Source organism: Trichosurus vulpecula, chromosome 4 (genome assembly GCF_011100635.1).
Source record: "Trichosurus vulpecula isolate mTriVul1 chromosome 4, mTriVul1.pri, whole genome shotgun sequence".
Classification (NCBI taxonomy): Eukaryota; Metazoa; Chordata; class Mammalia; order Diprotodontia; family Phalangeridae; genus Trichosurus; species Trichosurus vulpecula.
The window spans coordinates 184527661-184552960 of NC_050576.1; the positions used below are offsets into that span (position 1 = coordinate 184527661).

Here is a 25300-nt window from a genome sequence, read left to right on the forward strand (position 1 = left end):
AATGAAGCAGTCGACCAGAATTGCATCATCAGGGCCTCCCAATTTCCCTCACTGGCAGCTGGATTCACGAGGGCTAGAGAAGGGACTTTCTCAATGCAGAACTTTCGATAGTGACTCAGAGGTGCTTTGAGAAAGATGGACTGCCTGCCTTATGACCCATGTATAATTAGGTGGGTAAAGAAGAGAAGGAAGCATTCAGGAGGCTGAGCTAAGGCATCACGTGCGCCTTCACTCACTCAATAAAAAGAACCTAGATACAGCTTCCTCCACAGCTTCAGAACTAGAGGGTGTGGGGGTAGCCACTCTCTCCTTATGATTACAGCAACAGCGGAGCAAGCATCATGGACCTAGGTGAGTGAACTTTGGGGGCAAATCTTTTCTTGCTAATATTCACAGGAAGGAGCTTACAGAGGACCCTCTCGGAGATGATAATTCTTAGGGTCTACTAATTGGCAAGGAGATAGAAAAAAAGGAGACCATTTTTAGGGTCTCCCTGAACTCTATAACGATGGGAGTTTACAGGGCACAGAATGGGGAGGAAAGGCTTATCCCCAGTGGGGATCTTGGTCAAAGTCCAACTCAGGAATACGTTGGGCTGAGTTGTTCTCAAAATTCAATTTATGTCATCGGGGTGGTGGGAATCTCTGATCAAGCATGGCTCTCAGGATCAAACTAAATGATATCTGCTTTGTTGGGCATTCAGTGCTCCTACAGAAGCTGCTTCTCATCAACTTTGCTCCAGAGGTAGAGCCAGAATCTAGAAATAACCACTCAGGCATTCATGTGGGTAGGGAAGGGCTTGAGTACTGAGTCCCTCCTTTCCCACCTGAGATAGAAGGACCCCAGAAAGAGAGTTATATTGGGTCGAGCTTGGGAGAGCAGAAGAATGAGAGGCAGCTTATCCTCTGAAATCAGGAAATAGGTAAAAGATTTGGCGGTATCTCTTGGCTGCTGAGTGTGAAAGTAAGGGTCTCTCCAGATCAGAGCTGTAATTAGCCTGGGGCAAATGGACTTTGTCCCAGGGTGCCAACATAGCAGGGAAGGAATCAGGGTGAGCATGCCATGATGACCACCAACCTACCCATCATGTCCTAGTTTTCTGTCAACTGCCCCTGGATAACTAGAATCTGAATCCCATTACCATGGCACTACTCTCCTGAGCCACCTCCTAACCCTCATGAGAGGGCCAAACTATGGTCCTCTGTGCCATTGCTCCCTACTCCCATTCCTCAACTGAATTTGCCCCAGGAGCATTATGGCTCAACCCTGGATTCCCCGAGAGAATAATTCACATTTCAAAGGAATTTTTCACAGGATGCTTCCAAATCTCTTAAGTTTAAAAAAAAAATAGATATTTTAAACCATTTGAAATGTAGCTTTCAATGCTACTTGGAAAGAAGGATGGCCAAGAACTCCCAGATTTTTCCTAGTTCCATTTCTCCTGCTGTAAAGACTATTATGGAAGACTCAGTCATCCTGCTTGACAATATCAATGGAGGCTTAGGAAGGACCATCCTACCTTTAATGTGTTGCCTGCAAATAGCATACTATTAGGGAAGCAGTCATTGCCAGAGTACCCAGTCCAGCCTCTGTTTCCAGTTAGGCAGCTCCTTCCTGTCCCAGGAAGGTGAATCCCAGAAGAGAAGGGAATCATATAATCAGATCTTGCAGTACATTGCAACCTTTTCTATTCAAAAGCCCCTTTTTGTAGCTAACCCCCATTGATCCTCAGGACCATATCCCAGGGTTCTGTCCTTTTGGGAGAGGAAAAAGAACCACAGAGATTCTGGAGGATTTTCATGGATCCATCTGCTCGCTTTCACGGTAATATGAAATGAGAGTCAAAATGGGCAGCTGGGAGGACTGAGGTCCTGGATCACAACCTGGCTGCCACAGTAGCCTCAATGCCACAAGAGGTCTGGCTTGTAAAAGTAAAGGTGCCTCAGTATGCCCTGCCTTGCCTTCCTTTGCCACTGCACCACAATTCCATACCTTATCATCCCTGCCCCACCCTACTCCTACACAGACCTGGAACCCTCGACTCAGCCTTCTGCAAAGCAAATGACCACTAGGGTTTCCACCCAATGACCCATCATCCTGTGTCCTGTGTCTGAATATATTCCAGCTGGGCTCCTCCAAACTCCCAGGAGGCATCTCTCATGCCACCACAGAGCTCACTCTCCCCAAACCAGTTGCATCTTCTCCTTCACCTCTCTGAGGCTACGACCCTCTCCCTCACCCCCTCAACTCCATCATTCAGAGGCTACTAACTCTTGCACCTTGCTCCTGGTCCTTCCCCATCTCTGCCCCCAACCCTTCCAGGGCTGTCAGCCACACCTGGGATTGCCTTGAGGCTCCCCCCAATCTCTGCTTTGGAGGATGCTGTCCTGATAGAATCTAGTGATGGAGGGAGATTTGTTCTTGGAGCTCACCTCACCCAAGACAGAGAGAACAGTTTAGAGATATGGTGGGTAGATAAGAAGAGGGAAACCACCAAGAGGTTTTTTTATTATTATTATTAAGAATGGGCCCGTGGCAGTTGGCAGGGCCAATTGCCCTCATTGGTGGGTTAGGTTTCACTCATTTCATTTGGGGAGAGTTGAGCAGGAGAAGGGAGGGGAGTGAGAGACAGGGCAAGATAACTGCCTAGTTTCTGTTACACAAAATGAAAACTGAACCGAGGCTGGGCTGGCTCTTTTCAGTACTAGAATGAGCAGGGAGAAACGACTATTCTCAGCCACTTTGAGAAACAGAGTGAAGATATCAAGGTCTGAATTCTCAAAAACAACAGGACATAGGAGTGCTGGGGCTAGAGGAGGGAGGAGGAACCTGGGGCAGGGGCTCCTCTGGCCTTCCGTCCCTCCGTCCCCTGGTAGGATCAGTCAGGAAGATGGCCATGCAATCAGGCATGCTAGACTGGAGCCAGTCACTTGTAGTGCCTTTTTTTTTAAACTTAAGTAGACAGCATAAGAGACAGTCTGGCTTAATGGGTAGAAAATTGGCCTCGGGGTCAGGAAAACCTGGGTTCAAGTCCTCTGGCTGAATGACCTTGGGCAAGTCATTCAAGTACTCAGTGCCTCAGGCAACTCTCTAAAACAGGAGTCCTTAATCTGGGGTCTATGAACTTGGTTGGTTTTTTTTCTTTAACTATTTTGATAAATGTACTTCAACATAATTAGTTTTCTTTGTAACCCTGTGTATTTTATTTTATTCATTTTGAATATTGAATGAATGAATATTTGTTATTCATTTATTCATTCATAAATCCATCATTTTGAGAAAGGTTCCGTGAGTTTCACCAGACCACCAAAGAGGTCCATCACAAAAAAACTGTTAAGAATCCCTGCAGTAAAACCATACATTACTGAGCAGATGGCAACCTATGTTGGTGGAAGGAGATTCATCACTGGAAGTTCCCTATGCCAAAGAAATTACAAGTCAAGTGTTGGGAGATGAGGGGAAAAGGAATGGTTTGTGTCTATCCAGGTTCTACAGATTTTTCGTGCACATTGTGTGGGGTGGGAGGGGGATGATTGTGGAGAGAAGTGGGGGCAGGGGGAGGGCGGGGAATCTTCTGACAGTCAGTGGATTCATTAACTTAACTGATATGGCCATTTCCCTGCGTCCATAGCCATTGTTTTGCTATCCTGGATGCAGATTGTCCAGGTTACAGGACTCTTCTCTTTCCTACCTACCCCCTAATATAGATTTGCTAATTTACTTCTTCTTGTCTTCCCACAACAAAAAGAGAAAGTCAGACAGTCTACTTGGCCCTCGGCTAAAAGCTCTGGCTGGTAACAGGTGTGGTAGAAGAGAAAGTTCAAACAATCCAATTCTATTAAAAACTAGTACGTGTATTGGAGAGATAAAGGTAGCAGAGACTCTGTCCTTAGGAAGCTTACAGTCTAATGGGGGAACGTTCACATAGAATGACGTTCAGGTTTAGGGACAGAATCAGAATGCCAGAGATGCAAGCGACTTTAGAGATCATCTAATCTAACCTCTTTTACAGAGGAGAAAACCAAGGCAAAAATCTTATTGTCCAGGCTACTCCTCTCCCAGAGTTCATGGATGATGAAGGGCCAGCTGTAAGGAACAATAGAGCGTTTCCTCACAAGAGCCCTTCTCTTGTTGTTGCTGCAGCTGCTGTGGCCTGGGCATTCCATTGTTCTGGATCCTGGGCTTGTAGCTATCTACAAGGTTGGTTGATTTCCAGATCCTTTAGTGCCAGGCATAACCTCTGGAGTTCAAAATGTTCCGAGGAATAGGAGGAAGAAGGAGTATTATACTTGTGGGGGCATTAAGAAGGAGAACAGAATTCAGAGGAGATTCGAAAAGGCAAAAGAGCATGGAAAGGGGGTGAAACACTTGAGGAGACCAGACACGTGCACATAAAACATGGTATCTGGCAATAAGCTCTCAGGGGGAGTGTCTTTGCCATTGATTCAAGCTTCCTTGCCTAACCCCCAATCCCAGAGGATGCCTTCTCCTTTGGAGGGAGATTGGCCCCCATGCAGCAGTACTTTCCCTTTCCTTTGCAAGATGTGGTATCATAGAAAGTCCACTAGCTTTGAGTCAAAGAACCCAGGTTCAGATCTCACCTTTGATTCTTGTTACTTGTATAATCTTGGGCAAATCACTTAGCTTCTCTGTGCCAAAGCACCTTCAAGCCCTAGATCTATGAACCTTTGATCATTCCTCACCAATGCAATTCCTAACATATACACTGACTAGACTATAACAATACTCTACACCCAGGGAGAAGGAATTGGGTACCCAGGTAATGTGGCAGACTGGAAGTCCTGAGCACATGGCTTGGGGAGGGGATGGGGATAAGGGAGTGAAAGACTCACAGAGTCAACAACCCCGTCTCAGTCTGAGGAGGTGGGGAGAGTTTCTTTCGTTGAAAACTCAGAGAGGAATTTTAGGGAATTTCTTCATGATAAGAGGTATAGGCAACAATAGCAGAAAACACCCAACATTCAAGTCAACCAAGTCCCCAAATCCTATCCACCAACCCTCAAGTTTACTGGTACTGTCCAACCTTCCTCCTTAAAACCAGTTGGTCTATGACTGATGAAGGTTCTGACTCATAAACAGCTGACTGACCTCTCCATCCCTGGTAGGCACAGGGTTTCCCCTGTGTCTTTCCAGTATTGCCAGCCCTTCCTAGGAAAAAAAAGCAAACAAACCAGTGCCCAAGTTCCCAGACCCCTTAACTTTTTCTCCCAGGAACAGAAGAGGACAGCCTCCACCCAGGCTACTCCCTCAGGGAGTAAAGGGACACATATGAGGTGCTGTGGGGAGGGAGTATAGTTGGGGGAGGTGGTGGCAGTGGAGTGAAAAAGAAACAAGGTTGTTGGTCTTACTCTCACTCTCGGTGACTTTACTGACACCTTGGGGTTTTTTGTTGTTTTTTTTTTTGGGGTTCCCACTGCTAGTCAGAACAGACTTTCTCAACTGTAACTAAATGATATTTGCATGTCCAACAAAACTTCAGAGCTTAACTGAGATGAGTCAGTGTACATGTCCCTGGCCCCTTATACAGGGTGTGGCAAGTATGAACTTGGCTCCAGACTGGATCCTCTGGGGAAACTGAGGTTTACCATTTAAGGAGTGTTAGAAGACAGAGATGAGTTGAGGAAAGGAGAGAGCACGCACCTCTGTGAGACAGAGAAGCCTGGGAGAAGGACTGAGCTGAAAGACAGGACTCAGGTTTAACAGTGCTTGGGTTCAAAATACTTCTGCCTATATGACCTTGGGCAAGTCACTTAACTTGTCAGAGCCTCAGTTTCCCCAAATGTGTGCGCTGGTCTAGATAAACTCTAAGGTTCCTTCCAGATCTAAATCTATAATCTGGTGATCCTGATTCTACTGTGACTAGTTAGCTAAACAACTTTGGGCTTTCTTTCCCTCTCTGAGTTCCCTCGGTTTCCTTGCCTTCCTTATCAATTCACAAATGCTCTATAAACACTATATAAATTATAACAGCCCACTCACATGGGTAGTACAAGTTTAATCACCCACTTTTCAAACTGAGGAACACAAGGCTCAAAGAGTTTGACTTGTCTAAGGTCACACAATTAACAAGTTTTAAAAATCAGGATTCTGGATGGAGCACCATCTGTGGAGTCAGGAAGACCTGAGTTCAAATCTGGCCTCAGACACGTACTAGCTGTGTGACCCTGGGCAAGCCACTTAACCCTGATTGCCTCCAAAAAATAATAACAATCAGAATTCAAACCCGGGTTTTTTCCCCTACATGACACCTCCTCTTTATGAAGATGGTAAAGATGATGGATTGTTGCTAGATGAAAGTTGCTAGGTAATTATAAGCTCTTTGCGGGCAAGAATTGTATATCTTTTCATCTCTGTAGATATAGGAATTTAATAAATGTTTATTGAACTGAACTTCTCAGGTCCTTCCAGATCTATTCCACTTTTTAACCCAGCTCTTAAATTCTCTGATTCAATGGGCAGGGAATAGATGGCTCCAGCAGATAATGAGTTCCCCATTGCTAGAGGTTTCTAAACAAAACCTGGGTAGCCTTCTGATTTTTGGTCAGGTTGGGTTGGACAATTAGGAATCCTTAACCTGGGGTCTGCAAATCTGCTTTTAAAAATATTTTGATAACTGTTTCATTAGAATTGGTTTCCTTTATAATCCTCTGCATTTTTTACATGGGGCAGCTAGGTGGCAGAGAGGATAGAGCACTAGGCTTGGAATGAGGAAGTCTAATAAATTCAAATATGGCCTCAGACATGCATTAGCTGTGTGATCCTGGCCAAGTCACTTGACCCTGTTTGCCTCAGTTTCCTCATGTGTAGCTGGAAAAGGAAATGACGAGTCACCCATGTATCTCTGCCAGGACAACCCCAAATAGGGTCATGAAAAATCTGAAACAACTGAACAAGAAACTTTTTTGCATTCAAAAACATTATCTCGAGAAGGGGTCCATAGGCTCCCTCAGAGTGCCTAAGGGGTCCATGACAAAAAAAAGGGAAAGAATCCCTGGCCTAGACAATCCTCTGTGATTCTCCTCACTGATTAACTATATCTGATGCCCCTCACCTTGGCCCAGTTCCCCAGTCAGGTGAAGCAGGTGATAGTTTTCCTCGAGGAAACTCAAAGTAGCTCCTCCATCAATTTTCTTGAGGTCCTTTATATTTGCCGCTGTTCAGCTTCGAGTGGGGAGAGATTATAAGATCATAGATTTGAAGCTAGAAGGGACCTCAGAGATCATCTAATCATCTAATCCAATATCCTTCATTTTATAAAGAAGGAATTGAGACACAGAGTGGGTGTGTGATTTACCTGCCCAAGGTCACAAGGTAGCAAGTGGCAAGGTGGGGGATTTGAACCCAGAACCCGGGATCCAATGCTATTTCCCATGACAGCCAGGTGACTTGGGTGAGACAGTATGGACAATTTAGGGAGCTAGAGAGATCTACTCCTTTGTGTTGTTTGGATCCACTTTCTTCTTCCCCCAAGGACAGTCCAGGGAATCACAACTCCCTTTGCTATTCCTCATCCCCTACCCCAAAAAAAGCCCCTCTCCCTCACCCCCAGGGGCAGCGGAAATTTTGGCTGTCTTTAGTTGTCTTGCAAAATCATTTCCAGTAGGTGGTGGTATAGACAAGGAAACAACTCCACAAGGAAATTGCACCCAGGGTCGGGAGAGAGGGTGTGAACTCCCCCAATTCTTAAAGGCTTCTGAAGTGGAAGAGTGGGTCACATTTCCCCAGCCCAAACTAGGGAGAGAAGTGCCCTGTCCATGTGTCAAGTCACCCTCTCCAAAGAGGAACATGGAACCGAAAGAGACCTTGGAGATCATGTTGTCCTGCACCTTCATTTTACTTTATTTTTTAAAGGAAGCTGAAGCCCAGAGGAAGAAGTGACTTGCCCGAGTTCAAACATGGAAAAGTAGCTAGGTGGCACAGTGGTTAGAGCTCTGGACCTGGCATCAGGAAGACCTGAGTTCAAACCCAGTACTTCCCAGCTGTGTGACTCTGGGCAAACTACTTTAAAAACTTTCTGCCTCTGTTTCTTCATCTGTAAAGTAGGATAACAATAGCACCTACCCCGGAAGCTTGTTATGAGGACGAAATGAGATAACATTGGCACAGCATTTTTGCCAACTTTAAAGTGTTATATAAATGATAGCTCCTAACGTGGACAGCCCTTTGAATTCAAACTATCTTCCCCAACCTCAGAGAAAAAGGTTTCCAGGGCCTTCTCTGACTCATGAGCCTTAAAGAAGAGCCCAGGAGGGATTGCTATGTCCATCTGAACACCTGGCTGTGCTCTGATCCTGTGGTCCTGGTCGCCTGGTCTGCTTAGTACCACAAGGCCCTGGTTAAGCCCAGTCCGAGGTCTCCTGACATCCCCCAGCAGTATCTGAACTTAATGGTCAGGATGGAACATGATTCCCAACCCCCCTCAAGTCCATCTAGGAGAGAGAGAAAGAGACAGAGACACAGAGACACAGAGAGACAGAGACAGACAGAGACAGAGAGAGAACCAGCCCACTAAACAGCATTTAAGAAAATTTAACTTGAGGGCACTGGTGGTCTCCTCCCTACCACTTCTCCCCACCAAAGAATGCCCTAGTCCTCAGGCTTCTGCGGACCTGGAACCTTGAATGTAAAGTTAGAAGGGGTCTTAGAGATCATCTAGTTCAACTTCCTTATTTTAAGAAACTAAGTTATAAAAAAAAAAAAAAAAAACTAAGGCACAGAGTTGGGTTGGGGGGGGCGGGGGGGGCTTGCCCACAGTAGCACACACAGAACAAGTGTCGAACTCAAATCCAAGGTCACCTGACTCCCAATCCAGCCATGGTTTTCCCCAATCTACCACTACTTCTCTATCACCCTCTGAGTGAGTCCTCGTTCTTTCAGCTCCTGGGGGGGTGCCCATAATACACTTTGATATGAGAGGGGAGAAGATGCTGGCTAAAGGGAAAACTGTTTCTGACTGGGTATGGAACTGAGGGAGCCCTGGGGCATCACCCTTCCCCATCAGGTGGTTAATGAAACAAGTGAACCCAGTCACCCCAGCCAACTTCATTCATTAAGTGAACCCAGTCACCCCAGCCAACTTCATTCATAAGCTTATTTCCTAGGCTGGCCAGCCCCACTCAGGAGGAACCCAGAGCACCTGACCGGTGGCATCAGATCTCTGCAGAAGCACCTGGACCGAGGGACAACTCTCCTCAGATGGCTATTTTGAGCAAAACTTCAGCCAGGCCCTGGCTCTCCTGTAGCCCTGCCTAGGGTTGTGGGAGATAGAGAGTGGAAGAGTCAGACTCATTCTAGCTCAGCTAGAAGTGGGTCTACCCCAGATTAGAAACTTCTAAGGGGGAATAGAAGGAGCCTCCAAGAGTTAAGGAAGGGGTCCTATACCTCCCCTTGAAGAGATAGACCTGGACTGGGACATAGAGCTGGCTGCAGGAAGGGAAGGAAAAGGAGAAGAGAGCAAGGGGAGTGGGCTGGGCAGCCAGCCAGGTATCTGGTTCTGATGTTCTGTCTCAACAAACATAGTGCGTAGTAGCAGTGCCCATGATGAAAGTTCCCAGCATCTCTTCGCCTCTACCCTCTCTTTAATAAGGAACAGGGGAGCTTAAAAATAAGAGCTGACATTTACATAGCACTTCAGGGTTTGCAAAAACCCTTTCCATGCATGATCTCACTTGATCCTCAAAACAACACTAAATACTTGGGGTGGGGAAGGGGGAGGGGAGGGAATGGTGTTAAAAAGCAACTGTGGCATAGTAGGAATTCTGAACTGGGAGCCAAGAAACCCTGGGTTCAAATTCTAGCTCAATTACTTCCTAGCCATGGGACCACTAGCAGGCTCATTCAACCACTATGAACCTCGATTTGCTTATCTGTATAGTGGGGATTAGGTAGCACAGTGGATAGAGAACCAGGCCTGGACTCAGGACGACCTGAGTTCAAATCCAGTCTCAAACACTTACCAACTGTGTGACCCTGGGCAAGTCACTTAACCCTGTTTGCCTCAGTTTTCTCATCTGTAAAAAGAGCTAGAGGAGGAAATGACAAACCACTCCAATATTTTTGCTAAGAAAACCCCAAAAGGAGTCCCAAAGAGTCGCACGCAACTGAAACAACTGAACACAATGGGGGTAGTGCTGTTGTTCTCATAGAAACCAATCTCACAGGGTTGCCATGAGGCCCAAATGAGTTAATGTACAGACAGCATTGTAGTTCTGTCATATCCTACTCTTGGTGACCCCACGGATCATAGCACTCCAGGCCCTTCTATCCTCCACCGTCACTCAAAGCCTGTCCAAGTTTATGTTCATTGTTTCCACGACTCCATCTATCCATCTCATCCTCTGCTGTCCCCTTCTCCTTTTGCCTTCAATCTTTCCAACATCAGAGTCCTTTCCAATGAGTCCTGTCTTCTCATTCTGTGGCCAAAGTATTTAAGCTTCAGCGTCAGTATCCATCCTTCCAATGAATAGTCTGAACAGCACAGCTCTTTGCAAACCCCAGAGTACTTTATAAATGTCAGCTCTTGTCTTTTTACAGATGAGATGGTTGAGGCTCAGAGAAATTAAATCACTTGCCCAGGGACACAAAGCTAAGGCTTTGGAGCCCGTGTCTCAACTCCTAACTATGGATCGCCTCCCATGGCCGCCTCCACATATCACCATGGGTAGATTTCAAGGGGTCCACGAGTTAGATGTGAAAAAAATGCACATTTATTTCATGTAGTTTCTTCTGTCAGCCTATATATTTTATTTTTTGCATTTAAAAACATCGTTCTGAGAAGGGGTCCATCCCTCCATAGGCTTCACCAAGTTGCCTAAGGGGTCCATGATATAAGAAAAGTTAAAAACCTCTACACTATACTGTGATTCATTAATCATAGATTCACCCAAAACTCCCCAGGCCAACTAATAATGTCATGTCTTTTGTCTTCTACAGGAAAAGGGATGCGGAATGTAATGGTGGTGACCCTGCTTGTTATTTGTCAGGTAAGAGTTCTTCACCAAGCCAGTGGTAGGGGGGCTGATGGAGAGAGCCTTGGATTAGATGATAAAAGTAGAGCTTGTTTTACAACCATCCTATCTCTCATCCTCCCTTCTCCCCAAACTGGGGAAGTCGCACAATCCTGGGTCACATTCCCTCAAGTTCCTTTGTGGGGGAAGAATCAAACATTACCATCCCCTCTCCCCTTGAGAGACTTGGATTAAGAACACACTTTGTGTTCTTTCGGAGAGGAACAGTATAAAAAGACATAGATCATAGACTGGGGAGTTAAAGGGTCCTCTGGACCACCCATCTCATTTTGCAGATGAGGAAAAGGAGATATAAAGAGAGAGGGCAAGTGACTTGCCCATGGTGATGCAGGTAGAGGATGGCATTCCAACCCAAGCCTTCTGACACTAAACCAACCCCAACTCCACTGCACCACCAAGGACAAAGCTCTCAATTTTTCACTCACAAACAAGCACATACTTAAATGAGGTCTAAAAGTATAAACCTTCACGTGGCCGAGGAGGGAGGGGTAGAAGGAGGGAGCCCATTTAGTTTGATAATCTAAGTAAGTCCTAGTGACCTCAAGTTTTCCATACTTCATATTCATCCTCCCAACTTTCATCTGCAAAATGCATCTCTCAGATCTCAGTTTCTCATTCGTGAAATGGATTGAATCAGCCCAAACTCCCTATGTGGGGTGGGGGAGGGGGAAGGGGAAAAAAAATCACTGAAAGAACCACAAAAGCACAGCGCAGGAGACAGAATCCTTATCATTTCATCGCTAACATTTCACACTGACGTCAGACAAAATTTTGTCGATTTAAGTGTTAATTCCCATTTTATAGGTTCAATTCAACCCAACATAAATATCAAACACCTACTATGTCTCAAGCACTGTGCTGGGTGAGGAGGATTCAAAGACAAAACCAAAACAGAGCCTGCCCTCAAGGGGCTTACAGTCCAGAAAAAGAAACTGAGCTCAGATGAGAAAATTGAGCTCAAAAGGAACCTTAGAGATCATCTAAGGTACTTGGGGGGAGGGGGTGGGTCTTATAATTTTTGTGTGTGTCTGGATTCCTTTGGCAGTATGATGATGCCGAGGGATCCCTTCTTAGAAGAATGCTTTTAAATAATTGAAGGAAATAAAAATAAAGATGTCATTTTTTTCTGCATCCAAATTTATACCCTCACACGACCCCAAAATCTCTCCATGGACCCTAGATCAAAAATCCCTGATTGAATCCAAGTCTAATGTTTAGGTGGTTGCTGGGAGTTCACCAGATAGCCCCGAAGGAGTGAGCTGGACACAGAGGGCTGCCCAACATTAGAATGAGACAGCACAGAAAATCTCCAAACTTGACTCTTAACATACAGTTTTCCAGGAATAAAGTCCAGAATTAAATTTCCAATCATCATCCATTCCTGAAAGCCCAGGCCAGAGGCTGCTGGTACTTGGGCCCCACATCTTTGAGTACGGCCTTGTTTCCGCTACCCCCACCTCCGTCTCTCTTGCCTGTGCCTTAGACTTAGGGTGAACATGATAGCCATCTTAAAGTACTTGTTGGGGAGTTGGGTAGAAGCAGATTTAGTTTTGTCCAGATTGGCCCCAATGGGCCAAACTAGGTGGAGTGGGAGGATTGGCAGATTTTTGTTCAATGGAAAGAAAAAAAAGAGTGTTTTCCCAAAGGGGAATGGTCTGTCTTAGGAGGGAATGGGGTCCCCCTGTCTAAAAATCTCCAAGCAGAGGCTGAATTACTGGGGCTTAGAAGTGCTGTCGAGGTAAGAGTAGGCCTAGCTGGCTTCTAAGCCTCTTCAAGTTCTAAGGTTCTTAATTCTGTCTCTTACTAGAGGGCTGTGCAGCAGCTATATTTCTGGCAGTGAGAGTGGGCAGGGGGTGGAGGATTGAGGGAACAGGAGTTGTGGCTTGTATTTCCCTTTTACATGAGGGAGTCAGCTCAGGTGGAACAGGATGTGGTGGGTTGCGGGCTACAGCGGTGGTGTACAGGGAGAGCCTCAGAGGATAAGCAGAGAGCTGGAGAAGGAGGAAGAGAGGGAGGAGGAGGGCCAGGGAGCCCTCTCTGCAGAAATGGGGGCCTAAGATGAGAGGGCCATACAACACCCAGGGGTTGCTAGGGCCTGAGGCCTTGGAGAGACCAGAGAGGATGTGCCCAGGCAGCTGGGACAGAGAGAGAGGAGGCTAGCAACTGGGCTACTCAATGTTTCTGAAGATTCTGTCCCTGGAATATACCCCCTGACTGAGTAGTAGGCCTGCTTTGGGTCATACCTACTCTAAGAATGGCCTAGGCTAGGGGAAAGAGTAGATGCTGACTTTGATGGGAGGCAGAGGAGCAAATAGATGGACCAGAACATCCATGTTCACATTCTACCTCCAACACTACCCAGCTCATAGGCAGGTCACCTCTTTGAGACATGGGATTGGACTAGATGAGCACGCTAAACTGTCTTCCAGCTCCAGCTTTCTCTGATAGTTATTTAACCTTTATGAGACTCACTTTCCTCATCTTGTACTCTCCACTTCTTAGGGCTATGGGAAGGAAGCATAAAAGTGAGCTATTATCATCAAAATACCAAATAAAAAAGCTTAGACAAAGGGTCCATTATCTCATCCCTCCCCTTGCCTAAGGCCAGGAATGCAATTAGGCCAAGCCAAGCTAAGCCAAAGCATTTATGAAGTGCCTACTGGTTACAAGGCATTGTAAAAAGATAAAATGAAAAAAAAATCTGTCTTCAGGAAGCCAAATGTTTTTGAGCCAGCTGAGCTTAGGCCTAGGTTCCTGGGATTCAAGTTAGATTGCTGTTTTTGCTAGTTCTCTGGAGCTCCTTGGGGCCCCAACTTCAGGGGCTTCTCTAATACTCTGCTGAGTAGCAAATATATGCCCTCTCTCTCATCAATAAAATCTCTGCAGGCCACCTGAACTCTGACCCGATAGGCAGATGAGATTAAAAAAAAGAAAGGAAAGAAAAAAGAATGAATTAGCAACTGGGTCCTACAGATTGGAAAGGTCTATAAGAGACACAGAAACAGGCAGATATTGTGTGTGTGTGTGTGTGTGTGTGTGTGTGTGTGTGTGTGTGTGAGAGAGAGAGAGAGACAGAGACAGAGAGATGGAGAGAGAAGAAACAGAGACAGAGAGAGAGAGAAGACAGAGACAGAGAGAGAGGAGAGAGACAGAAAGAGGAGAGAGACAGAGAAAGGAGACAGAGAGAGGAAAGAGAGAGAGAGACACAGAGAGGAAAGAGAGAGAGAAACACAGAGAGAGTGAGAGAGAAGAGGGGGATGGGGGGGTGCTCTATTTCCTTTTGTGGGCACAGACAGCTGGATTGGGGAAACAGAGACAGACCTTGACAGGCATGGTAGAAGCAGGTGCTGGGGTTATGGGGAAGGAAGAAATATCCACACCTCCCACCAAGCATTCATTCATCAAGTAGTTAAATATATAGCATATGCTAAATACTATAAATAGTACAGTGCCTGGCACATAGTTAGTGCTTAATAAATGCTTTATCAATCTACATTATAGTTTTAAATCTTTGCTATGGCATAAAAAGAGCTGACATATATTTGGTACTTTGACATAGATAACATGCTTCTCATTACCTTATTTGATCCCCAAAATAGGAACTTTGAGATAGGTAGGTACTGAAGATATGATTATCTCCCTTTTACAGATAAAATGTCTCAGAGAGGTAAAATGACTGCCGGTCTACTAGTAACCGAGTATCTGTCAGAGCTGGGATTTGAACTCGTATCTCCTTACTCCAAGTCTGTTATATAGCATCCTGAAATCACCCCCTAATTGTTTAGTAGCCTTACTGTACAGGGCCATGTATTAGGTGCTTTAGGAGAAACATCAGACACCAAGAAGACAAGGTCCCTACTCTCAGAGTGCTTCTGTCTAATCAGAAAAACAGAACACAAACACCCATGCTTAGAAAATGACCACCAAACATTCATAAAGCAACCTAGAGAAAAGTGTAAATTGAGTTCCAGTCTATGAGTAATCAAGGGAAATTCAATCTCATGTTCCTGTTCCCGCCCCTCCCTCCCCCCACCTCCACCCCCCTGTCTTTAGGTCTTTCCTTTTCCACTATTCACAGCCCCTAGAATAAACCAGATGTTTTCCCTTTATTCCTTGTTTCCTCCATCCCATCCTATGCACAGGTCTGCCTTTGCTATGATGGAGTCACAGATGACTACAGTGATGAAAACACCACGGTGGACTACAGCCAGTTTGAATCCCTTTGCTACAAAAAAGATGTCCGGGATTTCAAAGCCTGGTTCCTGCCCACCATGTATTCAGTCATCTGCTTTGTGGGCTTGCTGGGCAATGGGCTGGTCATGCTGACCTACATATATTTTAAGAGGCTCAAAACCATGACCGACATCTACCTGCTGAACTTGGCCCTGGCTGACATCCTTTTCCTCTTGACACTGCCCTTCTGGGCAGTCAGTGCTGCCAAGTCCTGGATCTTTGGCCCTATCCTCTGCAAAGCTGTCTACTGTACATACAAAATGAGTTTCTTCAGTGGTATGCTCCTGTTGTTATGCATCAGCGTTGACCGCTATTTCGCCATTGTCCAGGCCGTCTCAGCCCACCGCCACCGGACCCGCATCGTCCTCATCAGCCAGATCTCCTGCGGTGTGGTCTGGATGTTGGCCTTCCTCTTTTCCACCCCAGAGCTGATATACAGTAACGTCCTAAAGAATGGGCGTTGTTCACTGGTGACTGAAGACCTGGTGACCTTCACGACCATCATCCAAGTGTCTCAGATGGTGATAGGTTTCTTAATCCCGCTGCTGGTCATGTTCTCTTGCTACCTTGTCATCATCCGCACACTGCTTCAGGCTCGCAACTTTGAGCGCAACAAGGCTATCAAAGTCATCATTGCCGTGGTCATCGTCTTCATCGTCTTCCAGCTGCCCTATAATGGTGTGGTCCTGGCCAAGACTGTGGCGGCCCTCAACAAAACTTCCACTGACTGTGAACACAGCAAGCAACTGGACATAGCCAGCGACATCACCTACAGCCTCGCGTGTTTGCGCTGCTGTCTCAACCCCTTCCTCTATGCCTTCATCGGCGTCAAGTTCCGTCAAGACCTCTTCAAGCTCCTCAAGACCCTCGGCTGCCTCAGCCAAGAGCGCCTTCTACATTTGTCTTCATGCCGACAGAATCGGCGTTTCTCCATGAGCATGGAAGCAGAGACCACCACCACCTTCTCCCCTTAGAGAATCACCTCCCCAGTTCAAACCCATCCCCAAGGACCCCACTGCCCTCTCAGCCCAAGTGGCTACAGCTGCTTACACAGTTAAGACCAAGAATTTCAAAGCTGCTAGAGTTGGAAAAGGGTCTCTCTCTCTGACACTTCACTATAAAGGTTTTTCTTGGTGTTTCAAACAGAAAAAATACCCACCTGAGAAGTCAGCCTGAGCCAACCACATCAACCCCAACAAAAGGGAGAAAAGAGGTGTATTGTCAACTTACACCAGAGCTCAGGATGCTTGGGTTATCCTCGAGATCTAAAAGTGAGAGTTGGGAGTGGCCTGGGGCTAGGAAAGGGCCTCCTGGGGTAGGGGTTGTGGGGAGATAAGGTGAAAAGCCATAATCTCAGAATGAAACTGCTCTTGGATGTCAGAGGAAAAACACTCTTCAAAGAGATCCCTGAGGGCTGAAGCAAATTTCCCCAGAGAACAAGACTGTCTTACCAGGACTAGACAGAGTAGACAAACCAGCTTTGTCTTAGGGGGAAAAGATATAAAACTTGACTGTGTCTGACTCCATCCCCTGCCCCTACCTATAATTTTTCATTTGGGCCAATTCTGAACTAAGATACCTTCACTTCGCCACCCACCAAGACTCAACTTTCAGCTACACTTGAACCAGTCTTGAGAAGGGCTGGTCTTCCTCTCCTAACCCTGACTCTGGGTTGTAAGGAGTGGGCAGAGGGTGGCTGGGATTACTTCTGCAGGTCAGAAGAGTTCCCAAAGCCAAACCCACTTTTTCCTGCCTTGGCCTGTGGAACCAGGCTGGAATGCACTGAGGCCCAATCTCTGTTTGGCTCCAGGCAGGAGGAAAGCAGGAAAACAATGGTATCTACTCAAGTTCCACAAATGTATTCCCCTGTTGTCTTTAAAGTGGGCAGAGGAAGATTTTTGTCATACTCGGCTGAGCATCAGCTTCCATTTCATTAGGAAAACATTTTCCACATGCACATAGATAAATATTTTCCCTTAAGAAAACAATAGCTTTTTTCAATAAAAAAGGAGATGTTTGCAAACTGCAAATGAGAAGGATTCTACTTTGCAATCAGCCATTCCCCACCTGGGCACTCCCTCCCAGACCCACTCCCTCCCCATATTCCCTTGGAAACCCAGGTTTATGAACCTTACTAAGCTGACAGTCCCCACTGTCAGGAACCAGCTGCCAAAACCAATGATCTGTATGGCCTTGGAGTGAGGGAGGAAGTAGGGCAGATAACATGCCCCTCTTCTGAAACTTAATAGAACTAGGCGTTGTCCTGTGGAGTCTCCAAACATCCACCCGCCAGACTGAATTGGGACTTGGTAAGAAATGCCCAGATTCCCACAGTTACCAGAATTTGTGGGAATTCTGTGTCTAGAGAATTCTGTTCCTGAAAATAAGCATTCCCCATCCTCCACAATGGTCCAGTATCCTGGACAGACCAGGAAGGGTATTAGCTCTATCCCTGAGACTTGGGGGAGAGGGAGAACTCTAAACTGTCATTAGAGAGCCTACTTGGTTTATTGATTCTATTCCTATCCTCAGCTTCTGGCACCCCATGACTGGAGCTTCTTCTTGGGATTATGGAATGGGACCCCAAATACATCCTGGAGTTAGGAGTACCTTGGGGAAAGGTACTCAGTATTTGACCCAAGTCTGCCCAGTCCATAGACAATGCTAGGAATAGACCTCATGCCAGCAGCACCCTCTGGATCCTCAGCTTCTTTGTGGAGCAGGACTCCATTGTAGGTGGAGGAAGGGGAGTGGAAGAAGGAGCTGTTGACCCTACTTCTGCAAATGTACTTGGAAGTGCAGTGAGTAGGACAGGAACGTCTCATTGCTGCCCTTAAAATTGTCTTAGACCTCATCTCTGCAGGGAGAGCCTGTGATTTCATTGGGAGTGAGGGGTGGGGGGGAGGGGGAGTGAAGGACCTTTGTAAACCCAGTGATGAATGAAAAGGGGGCTGGAAACACTAGGGGAAGGGGAGGGAGAGTGGTTAACAACTACAGCTGGGTGACAAATGGAGAAGGAAGATTGGGAGGCTTATGGAAACAGTCCTGTTCATCTATTTTTCTAAAGAGAAAGCGAGACTGTTTAAAATGAAGCCTGTCTGGTAATGAGGCTCATTCTCTAATCTCATAACCACATTACATTACCCTCCTCTGGGGATGGATTGAGCCAGGGAGCATGATTTGTCAGTGGCTCTCCAGGCCTGCAAGGCAACTCCAGGAGAGGAATGATCCCAGCACACAAAGCCCCTCCACCAGAGAACCGACTTTGCTGTAACAACATTAAATATTAAGAGGCTGCAGCGTGTGTATCTGTGTGCATGTGTTGATGTGTGTATGTGTGTTGATGTATGCTGGGGCAAAATGGGGTAGGGGGTAGCACCATGCATGCCTCTGTGCATGTGAGTGCACACGGGTTTCCACCTCTTTCTGTGAGACTGTCAGTGCGTGTGCACATGCATTTGCCTGGATACTTGTGTTTGCATTCGTACGCACACACACTAATCGAATTACAGATCAAGTTACAGATGGCATAGAAGATGGCATCACTAAATGGGAAGAATGTACTGGAGCAAGCATGAAAAAGGCAGTCACCCAAACCACACAAAAACCACACCACACTTCATCTTCAAAGAATGAGCCCGAGCCTCCAAATATTTGCAAAGAAAACAAACGTCCTAGCCCTGTTCATTCCTTTACCCCCCCCATACACACACATACACACACACACACACACACACACACACACACACACACCCCAGGCTTTATGAGCTCAAGGTCCTGACTTTGCCTTGGGGGTGCCTGTAGCCCAAAACACCCACTCATTACTGTGGGATTGGGGTGACCCAGTGACAAGTGAAAGTCCCCACAGAACAGGTCCAGCCTCCACCCCCTCTTCCTTTCTCACTCACTTATCATCTACCATTCTTATTCACCCACCTTCCTTCCCCACGTTCTATTTACGTCAAGCCAGCCCTCCTGTTTTCCCTTCTACCCAAGCTCAAAAGCGAGAACATTTTTAGTTTCTATTCTCCACCTGGAAAATGAACATACACATTTCTACCCCCTTTTAAGGATTACAAAGCACTTAGCTCATAGCAGCCCTGGGAACAGAGGATGTGTGGTGTGATAGGGTCAAGTCCTGATCCTGGGGTCAAGAAACCTCTGTCTGAATCCCACCCAGCTCTAGTACTTAATCTCTCTGGGCCTCAGTTTCCTTATCTGACAAGTGAAATGGTTGTATCTTCTCCCTCTGTAACAACAATCTTGCTAACAGCTACTGTGGCTGCATAAAACCAATGACAACCAGCACACAGAAGACTGCTAACAAAGGTTCTTTTGATCTGCTTTACTAAGGAAAGCAACTTTAAGGGGTTAACAATCTCATTTTAATCACACATACAAATATAACTCACATAGTTCAGGAGGAAAGGCCAACACTCTGAACTTCAGAACAAATATAAATAGAAATTAGAAACACCAGGGCAGCTAGGTGGCACAGTGAGTAGAGCACCAGCCCTGGAGTCAGGAGGACCTGAGTTCAAATCCGGCCTCAGACACTTGACACATGTACTAGCTGGGTGACCTTGGGCAAGTCACTTAACCCCAATTGCCCTGCCAAAAAGCCAAAAAAAAAAAAAAAAAGAAATTACAAACATCAACAGACAGACCTTATCTGATTCAAATCACAATTCATAGTTACCAGGAAGGCATCAACATCTGGGTTGGAAGCGGGGTGGTGGGGGGGCTCTTAACAATGGCTGCCCAGTCTCTACAACAACACTCCTCCATGAGTGAGAGCCCCCAGACACAATGCCAATGTTTGAGTTTTTGTACCCTGTTCAGAGCCCAAAAGATTCACACCTAATCAGCAAAAGGGTGCAGGCTTAGGGCTTTGCACCTAGTAAGGCTTAATCAAAGGCATTTGATTACTTTAGCATTTCTAAAAGAGAAAACAGTAAAAAAAAAAAAAAAAAGCCCCACCTTAATTATACCCTCTCTAAATCCTATGAGGTAGAGCATGCAAATATTATTCTTGCCATTTTTACAGATGATAAAGCTAAGGTCAAAAAAGTGACTTACGCATAGCAGCCCTTTAAGGCAAGCCTTCTCAACCTATTGTGTATATTATGGATCCCTGTGGCAGTCTGGTGATGCCTGTGGACGCCTTCTAAGAGCACAGTTTTTAAACACATGGAGTATATAAGGTGGCAAAGAAAACCAATTATATTGAGATACAGTGATAAAATGTTTTCCAAAGCAAGTTCATAGACTCCAGGCTACAAACCCCTGACATATATATATGTATGTATGCATGTATGTATGTATGTGTATATGTATATGTATATATGTGTGTACATATATACACACATACATATACATACACACACATATACACATATACATACGTACGTACATATATGTATGTGTGCATGTATACATGTATGTGTGTCTGTGTGTGTTTGTGTATGTGTGTATGTATATATGTGTGTATCTGCATTATATATGTGTATGTGTGTATGTATGTGTATGTGTATGTACGTGCATCTGTATGTGTATGTACATGTGTGTGTACATACAATACACACATGTGCATGTGTTTATGTGTGTGTACGTGTGTGTGTATATGTATATATCACCCTTATGCTAGGAATGGAAGGTAGGTGCTGTTATTAAACATTTTACAGATGAAGAAGCTGAGGCAGAGGAAAATGGCTTGCCCAGGATCATTACCTAGTAAGTATCTAAGGCATAATTCAAACTCAGGTCTTTCTCCCTGGAAGTTCAACATTCTATCCATTACCCAGATGCCCCTATGGAGTAATAGATGCCAGCAAATGTTAAAGTAGGCACATCCCATGTCTCCCCTACACCCCACCCCACCCCCAAGTCCACACACCACAACTGTAAATTTGTCCAGCCTTTGAAGAAGCTAGCCAAGATTCCCTGAGGCTGTGATAGAGTAAAACAAAAAAGAAACCAAGTGAAAACATCTCCCAGACCATGATCCCTTTATTCCCCCTACACACACACACACACACACACACACACACACACACACACACCCTTCTAATTCAGTTGTTTCAATCATGTCCTGCTCATCACTATCCCATTTGGTTTTTCCTTGGCAGTGACACCTGAATGAATTTCCATTTCCTTCTCCAGCTCATTTGACAAATGAGGAAACTGAGGCAAATAGGATTAAGTGACTTGCCCAGGGTCACACAGCTAGTATGCACCTGAGGCTGGATTTGAACTCAGATCTTCCTGACTCCAAGCGTGGCTCTCTATCCACTGCTCCACCTAGCTACCTACTGTATTTTATAACCAATGCAATCAGGTCTGAGGGGCTCTCTCATATGATAGGAATGCTCATGCTGAGCTCTCTCACCCTACTTGGGCCTAGAGGACATCTATCCTTCTTTGTGACTTGATCTTCAAGGAAGTCATCAGCTATCCCCTAACCTGGCCGTGGATTCAGTGTCACTTCATCCAGCTCCATGCATTCTCCTGTGGCCCAAATTCAAAGAGAATCTAAGTGGGAGGGACTAAAGGAAATTAAGCAACAGAACTCCTTCAAAGTCCATGTCTTTGTGCAAGTAAGGGCATGTGTGAAACTCACACTTTTAGTGGTGGTAATCTTCTCCAAGAAGAGCTTAGTTTCAGAAAACCCCTCCAACTGACAGTAAGGAGCTCAGGAACTCCCAAGATAGATATTCCCAAAAGGTCAACCTTTCATGATCATTATCCAAAAGTGGAAGTGGCAGATGAAGACCGTGTGTGAGAAGCTACAATAGCTGTTGGGTAAAGGGAAGGGGAAGGAACTCCTCCCCCATCATAAGATGCCAAAAAGACATAGAGTCCCCTATAGAGTCCCCAAACACTCAGCAGATAGAAAAACAAAGGAAGTCATATCACCTAAAGTGTCCAGGGGAATTCAGTTGAGCTCCATCCATGAGTGGTAGGATAGCTCCCACAGACCTATCCCCATGCATGCTCCATGGCATGTCCTATAATTCAGCTTCCACTATAAAAGAAACAGATAGCCATCTATAAGGAGTGAGAGAAAGTAAAGGACAAAGCTCCTCAGCAACGTCCTGGAGGACCCTTTCCAACTCCTTCATCATTAGTCCACAGAAGGGACTGAAGAGAGTTTCAGAGAAAAGGCTGGACTGAATCAGAAAAATAGAACTTAGAAAAATGGAGAATGGGCCCAATTACTGTTGGTCTTCCTGAAGCAGTAACCCAGTTGTTCATCTTCACACCTTGAGAGAAATAGACCTTGCCCACTGTAAGGTTAACAAAATATAAGTTCTTCCCTGTCCATTAATAGGCCTATGTGGCCATGTATGTCCCCTTTTTCCCTTGGAATAGGGGCCATGTTACCAGGTCTTTCAATCACACAGGTATTTCAATCATGGATGTCTTGCTGCTTTAAGCTCTGGCCCAGTTCACAGCTGTGATACATCCTGAGTCACATAGAGCCCATTGGGGAAGGAACTTGCAACTTGCCTAAGTTACAAAGAAGCTTACTGGAGGCTTGCTTGAAGAAAGGCTTTCACACTTTTTGGTACTATGCTAATTAGGCACTGAGTCAGGAGGGTTGTGATGCCTTCTGGCTCTGAGCATATTAGCCTAAAGTGTACGTATATTCTGAGGTGAGAGTTTGCTTTGGGTCTCACTCTTGGAAAGAATGTTCTCCTGAGGTCTTTGTGATTTGCCTAGATGAGACTCTGGGCAGTTGTTGCTAAGGAGGCCCCCCACTTTGTGAACTCAGATGTTGGCATTCCCTGTCTGGTGACTATGTATCTATTACTTTGTTTAGACAGTTGGAGCCCTGTCTATTAGATCTCTGTGCTAATTTCTCTCTGCTTGTATTTTCTCCATGTTCAGGGTGCTGACCTTTCCCCTGAACTAGTGAATAACCTTTACCTTCTTTACTTACATATCTTTAATTAAAATGACATTGTTGGTCCCTTTGAAACTGTCTTTCCTTTAGAGAAGCAGATCAAAGAACGTGTGTTAGCAGGCCATCCTGGGTGTGCTAGGGTGCTTGCTAATACACCCACTTCCGAAGATCTGAGAGAAAAGAGAATAGACAGGAAGTGCTGGGAGAAGGGCATGCCAATGCTAGACACGAAGATGGGAAAGAATTGATAATTCAATCATAGCTTCAGCAAGGACACTATAAAAATAAGCAAAGTCATTGACAGAGACCAAAAAACAAAATGTATCAAAAGCATAGAAATTAATCTTTCTCTTAAAGAGTATCTCAAATCAACCCCAAAGCAATGTGGAGAGGTGAGACAAAGATGTTTCTGTGAACTCCACTGTAGGGTTTGGTCCCTACTAGGAACTAACTTTACAAAACAATGGTGAACATCTCCATACCAGTATGTAGAGTAGGAGAAGTTTTGTAGTAACTTGCATCAAATTTACAAAGATTGTATTCCTTCCATAGCTTAATTGACTGTTACCTGTGGTCCAGGTATAGACCAATCTCTCTCCTGAAGGGGAAGATGAGGAAGGGTTCAAAGAATGCATCTTCACATTTCAGATTGTAAGGGACAATGAAGTGCTCCTAAAGGGTGTAGTGTATATTCTGAAACTTTTCTCCCAACCCCTGAGTACCTGGGTACCAGCAGCTTAGATACCCCAAAGAGTGTCCCTTAAGGGTTCTAAGGGACCCTGAGGGTCTTGTGGGGTATAGTTATAACACCATAGCTCATGAGCCCCCATCAGTGTGCTTTTTGCCCATAATTATTCATTTACATCAATTAGTCAGCCAGGATTAATTAGCTTTTAGTAAAGGGTATTTAAGGTGCTATAATAGGGTCAATTGTTAGAAAACACCCACCTAGAAGTCTGGGATATACTCTACCCCAAGTATATAGAGTACAAGGAAAAGTAGGCTCAAACTTAGACTACACACAGTGGCAAAAGGAAGTAATTCACATTTCCTAGGTGCTAGAAGTCCTTTTCTCTCCTTCATGGAGTGCTCAAGATGTTCTTTGGTATGCTCCTAGAAAAATCCTTGAAGCTCTTTTTCCTCAGTGCGTCTAGTTGGGCCTTGTCTCTCCATGCAAACAATATCTCAACTATCCCAGCTTCCTGGGATGCTGATGGGAAATCCAGCATCTTTTGGACTTTTCAAAGTTCACAGGGTCCTCCTCTATCCAAGGGAGGAGAGGGGAGACTGAAGATCATTCCCTCCTCCACAAGTGCTTCCCTTTCTGGGACTTGGCTGGAATGATTTTCTCCTCTCTGCTGACAGATGTAGGGCAACTGGGAACTGTCTCACTGCCCCACAGGGCACAGCTGAGTCTTCTCCAACAATCCAAATATACCTCCCGTCACATGTGGTTGAAATGCTATGTATTGATTGATTGATAATCCTCCAGGTTAAGTTAATTACTGGGGGGGGGGGGGAGGTAACTGATTGATTCAATTGACTTCCACCCTTACAAAGAAAATAGTAATAAACCTTGAACAGGGGAGGAGGAAGAGATCTAAAGAAAAGATTTGTCACTTGTCAGGATGTTGTGGAATAGAAGAGTGTTACACAAAAGAGAAAGGGAAGGAGGAGATAAGTTGTACACTTAGAACTTAAAAATAGATTTGACGCTCTTCCTGAATAGAAGAGAGCTGATTGCTCTGAGAAGTCAGCTGCTTGACTCCCAAAGAATCGTATCATATAACCAGAGAAGCTATCAGAGAGGAGGTCATCTCGTGAGGTCAGAAGACTCAAAAGTGGTAGTAATTGATGATTCCCTGCTTAGGAATGCTGAGGCAACTTTTTGTCAATTTGATAATAAAAACAAACCTATTGTCTTTCTTGAGCAAGTATCTAAGGCAGGGGTGGGGAACCTGGGGCCTCGAGGCCACATATGGCCTTCTAGGTCCTTGGGTACAGCCTTTTGACTGAGTCCAAGCTTTACGGAACAAATCCTTTGATTAAGGGGATTTGTTCTGTGAAGTTTGGATTCAATCAAAGGGCCAAGTTCCCCATCCCTGATCTAAAG

General features: G+C 45.4%; 1 protein-coding gene across 1 annotated transcript; it reads left to right on the top strand.

Annotated features, from left to right (window-relative positions):
- Window positions 1–268: 268 nt before the first annotated feature.
- CCR7 (C-C motif chemokine receptor 7) lies at window positions 269–17284 on the top strand. The gene is made up of 3 exons (XM_036756654.1): window positions 269–351; window positions 10954–11003; window positions 15191–17284. Exons 1-3 carry the CDS (start codon window positions 342–344, stop codon window positions 16253–16255), a joined length of 1125 nt encoding a protein of 374 aa, XP_036612549.1. The 5' UTR covers window positions 269–341; the 3' UTR covers window positions 16256–17284.
- The last annotated feature ends 8016 nt before the right edge of the window (window positions 17285–25300 follow it).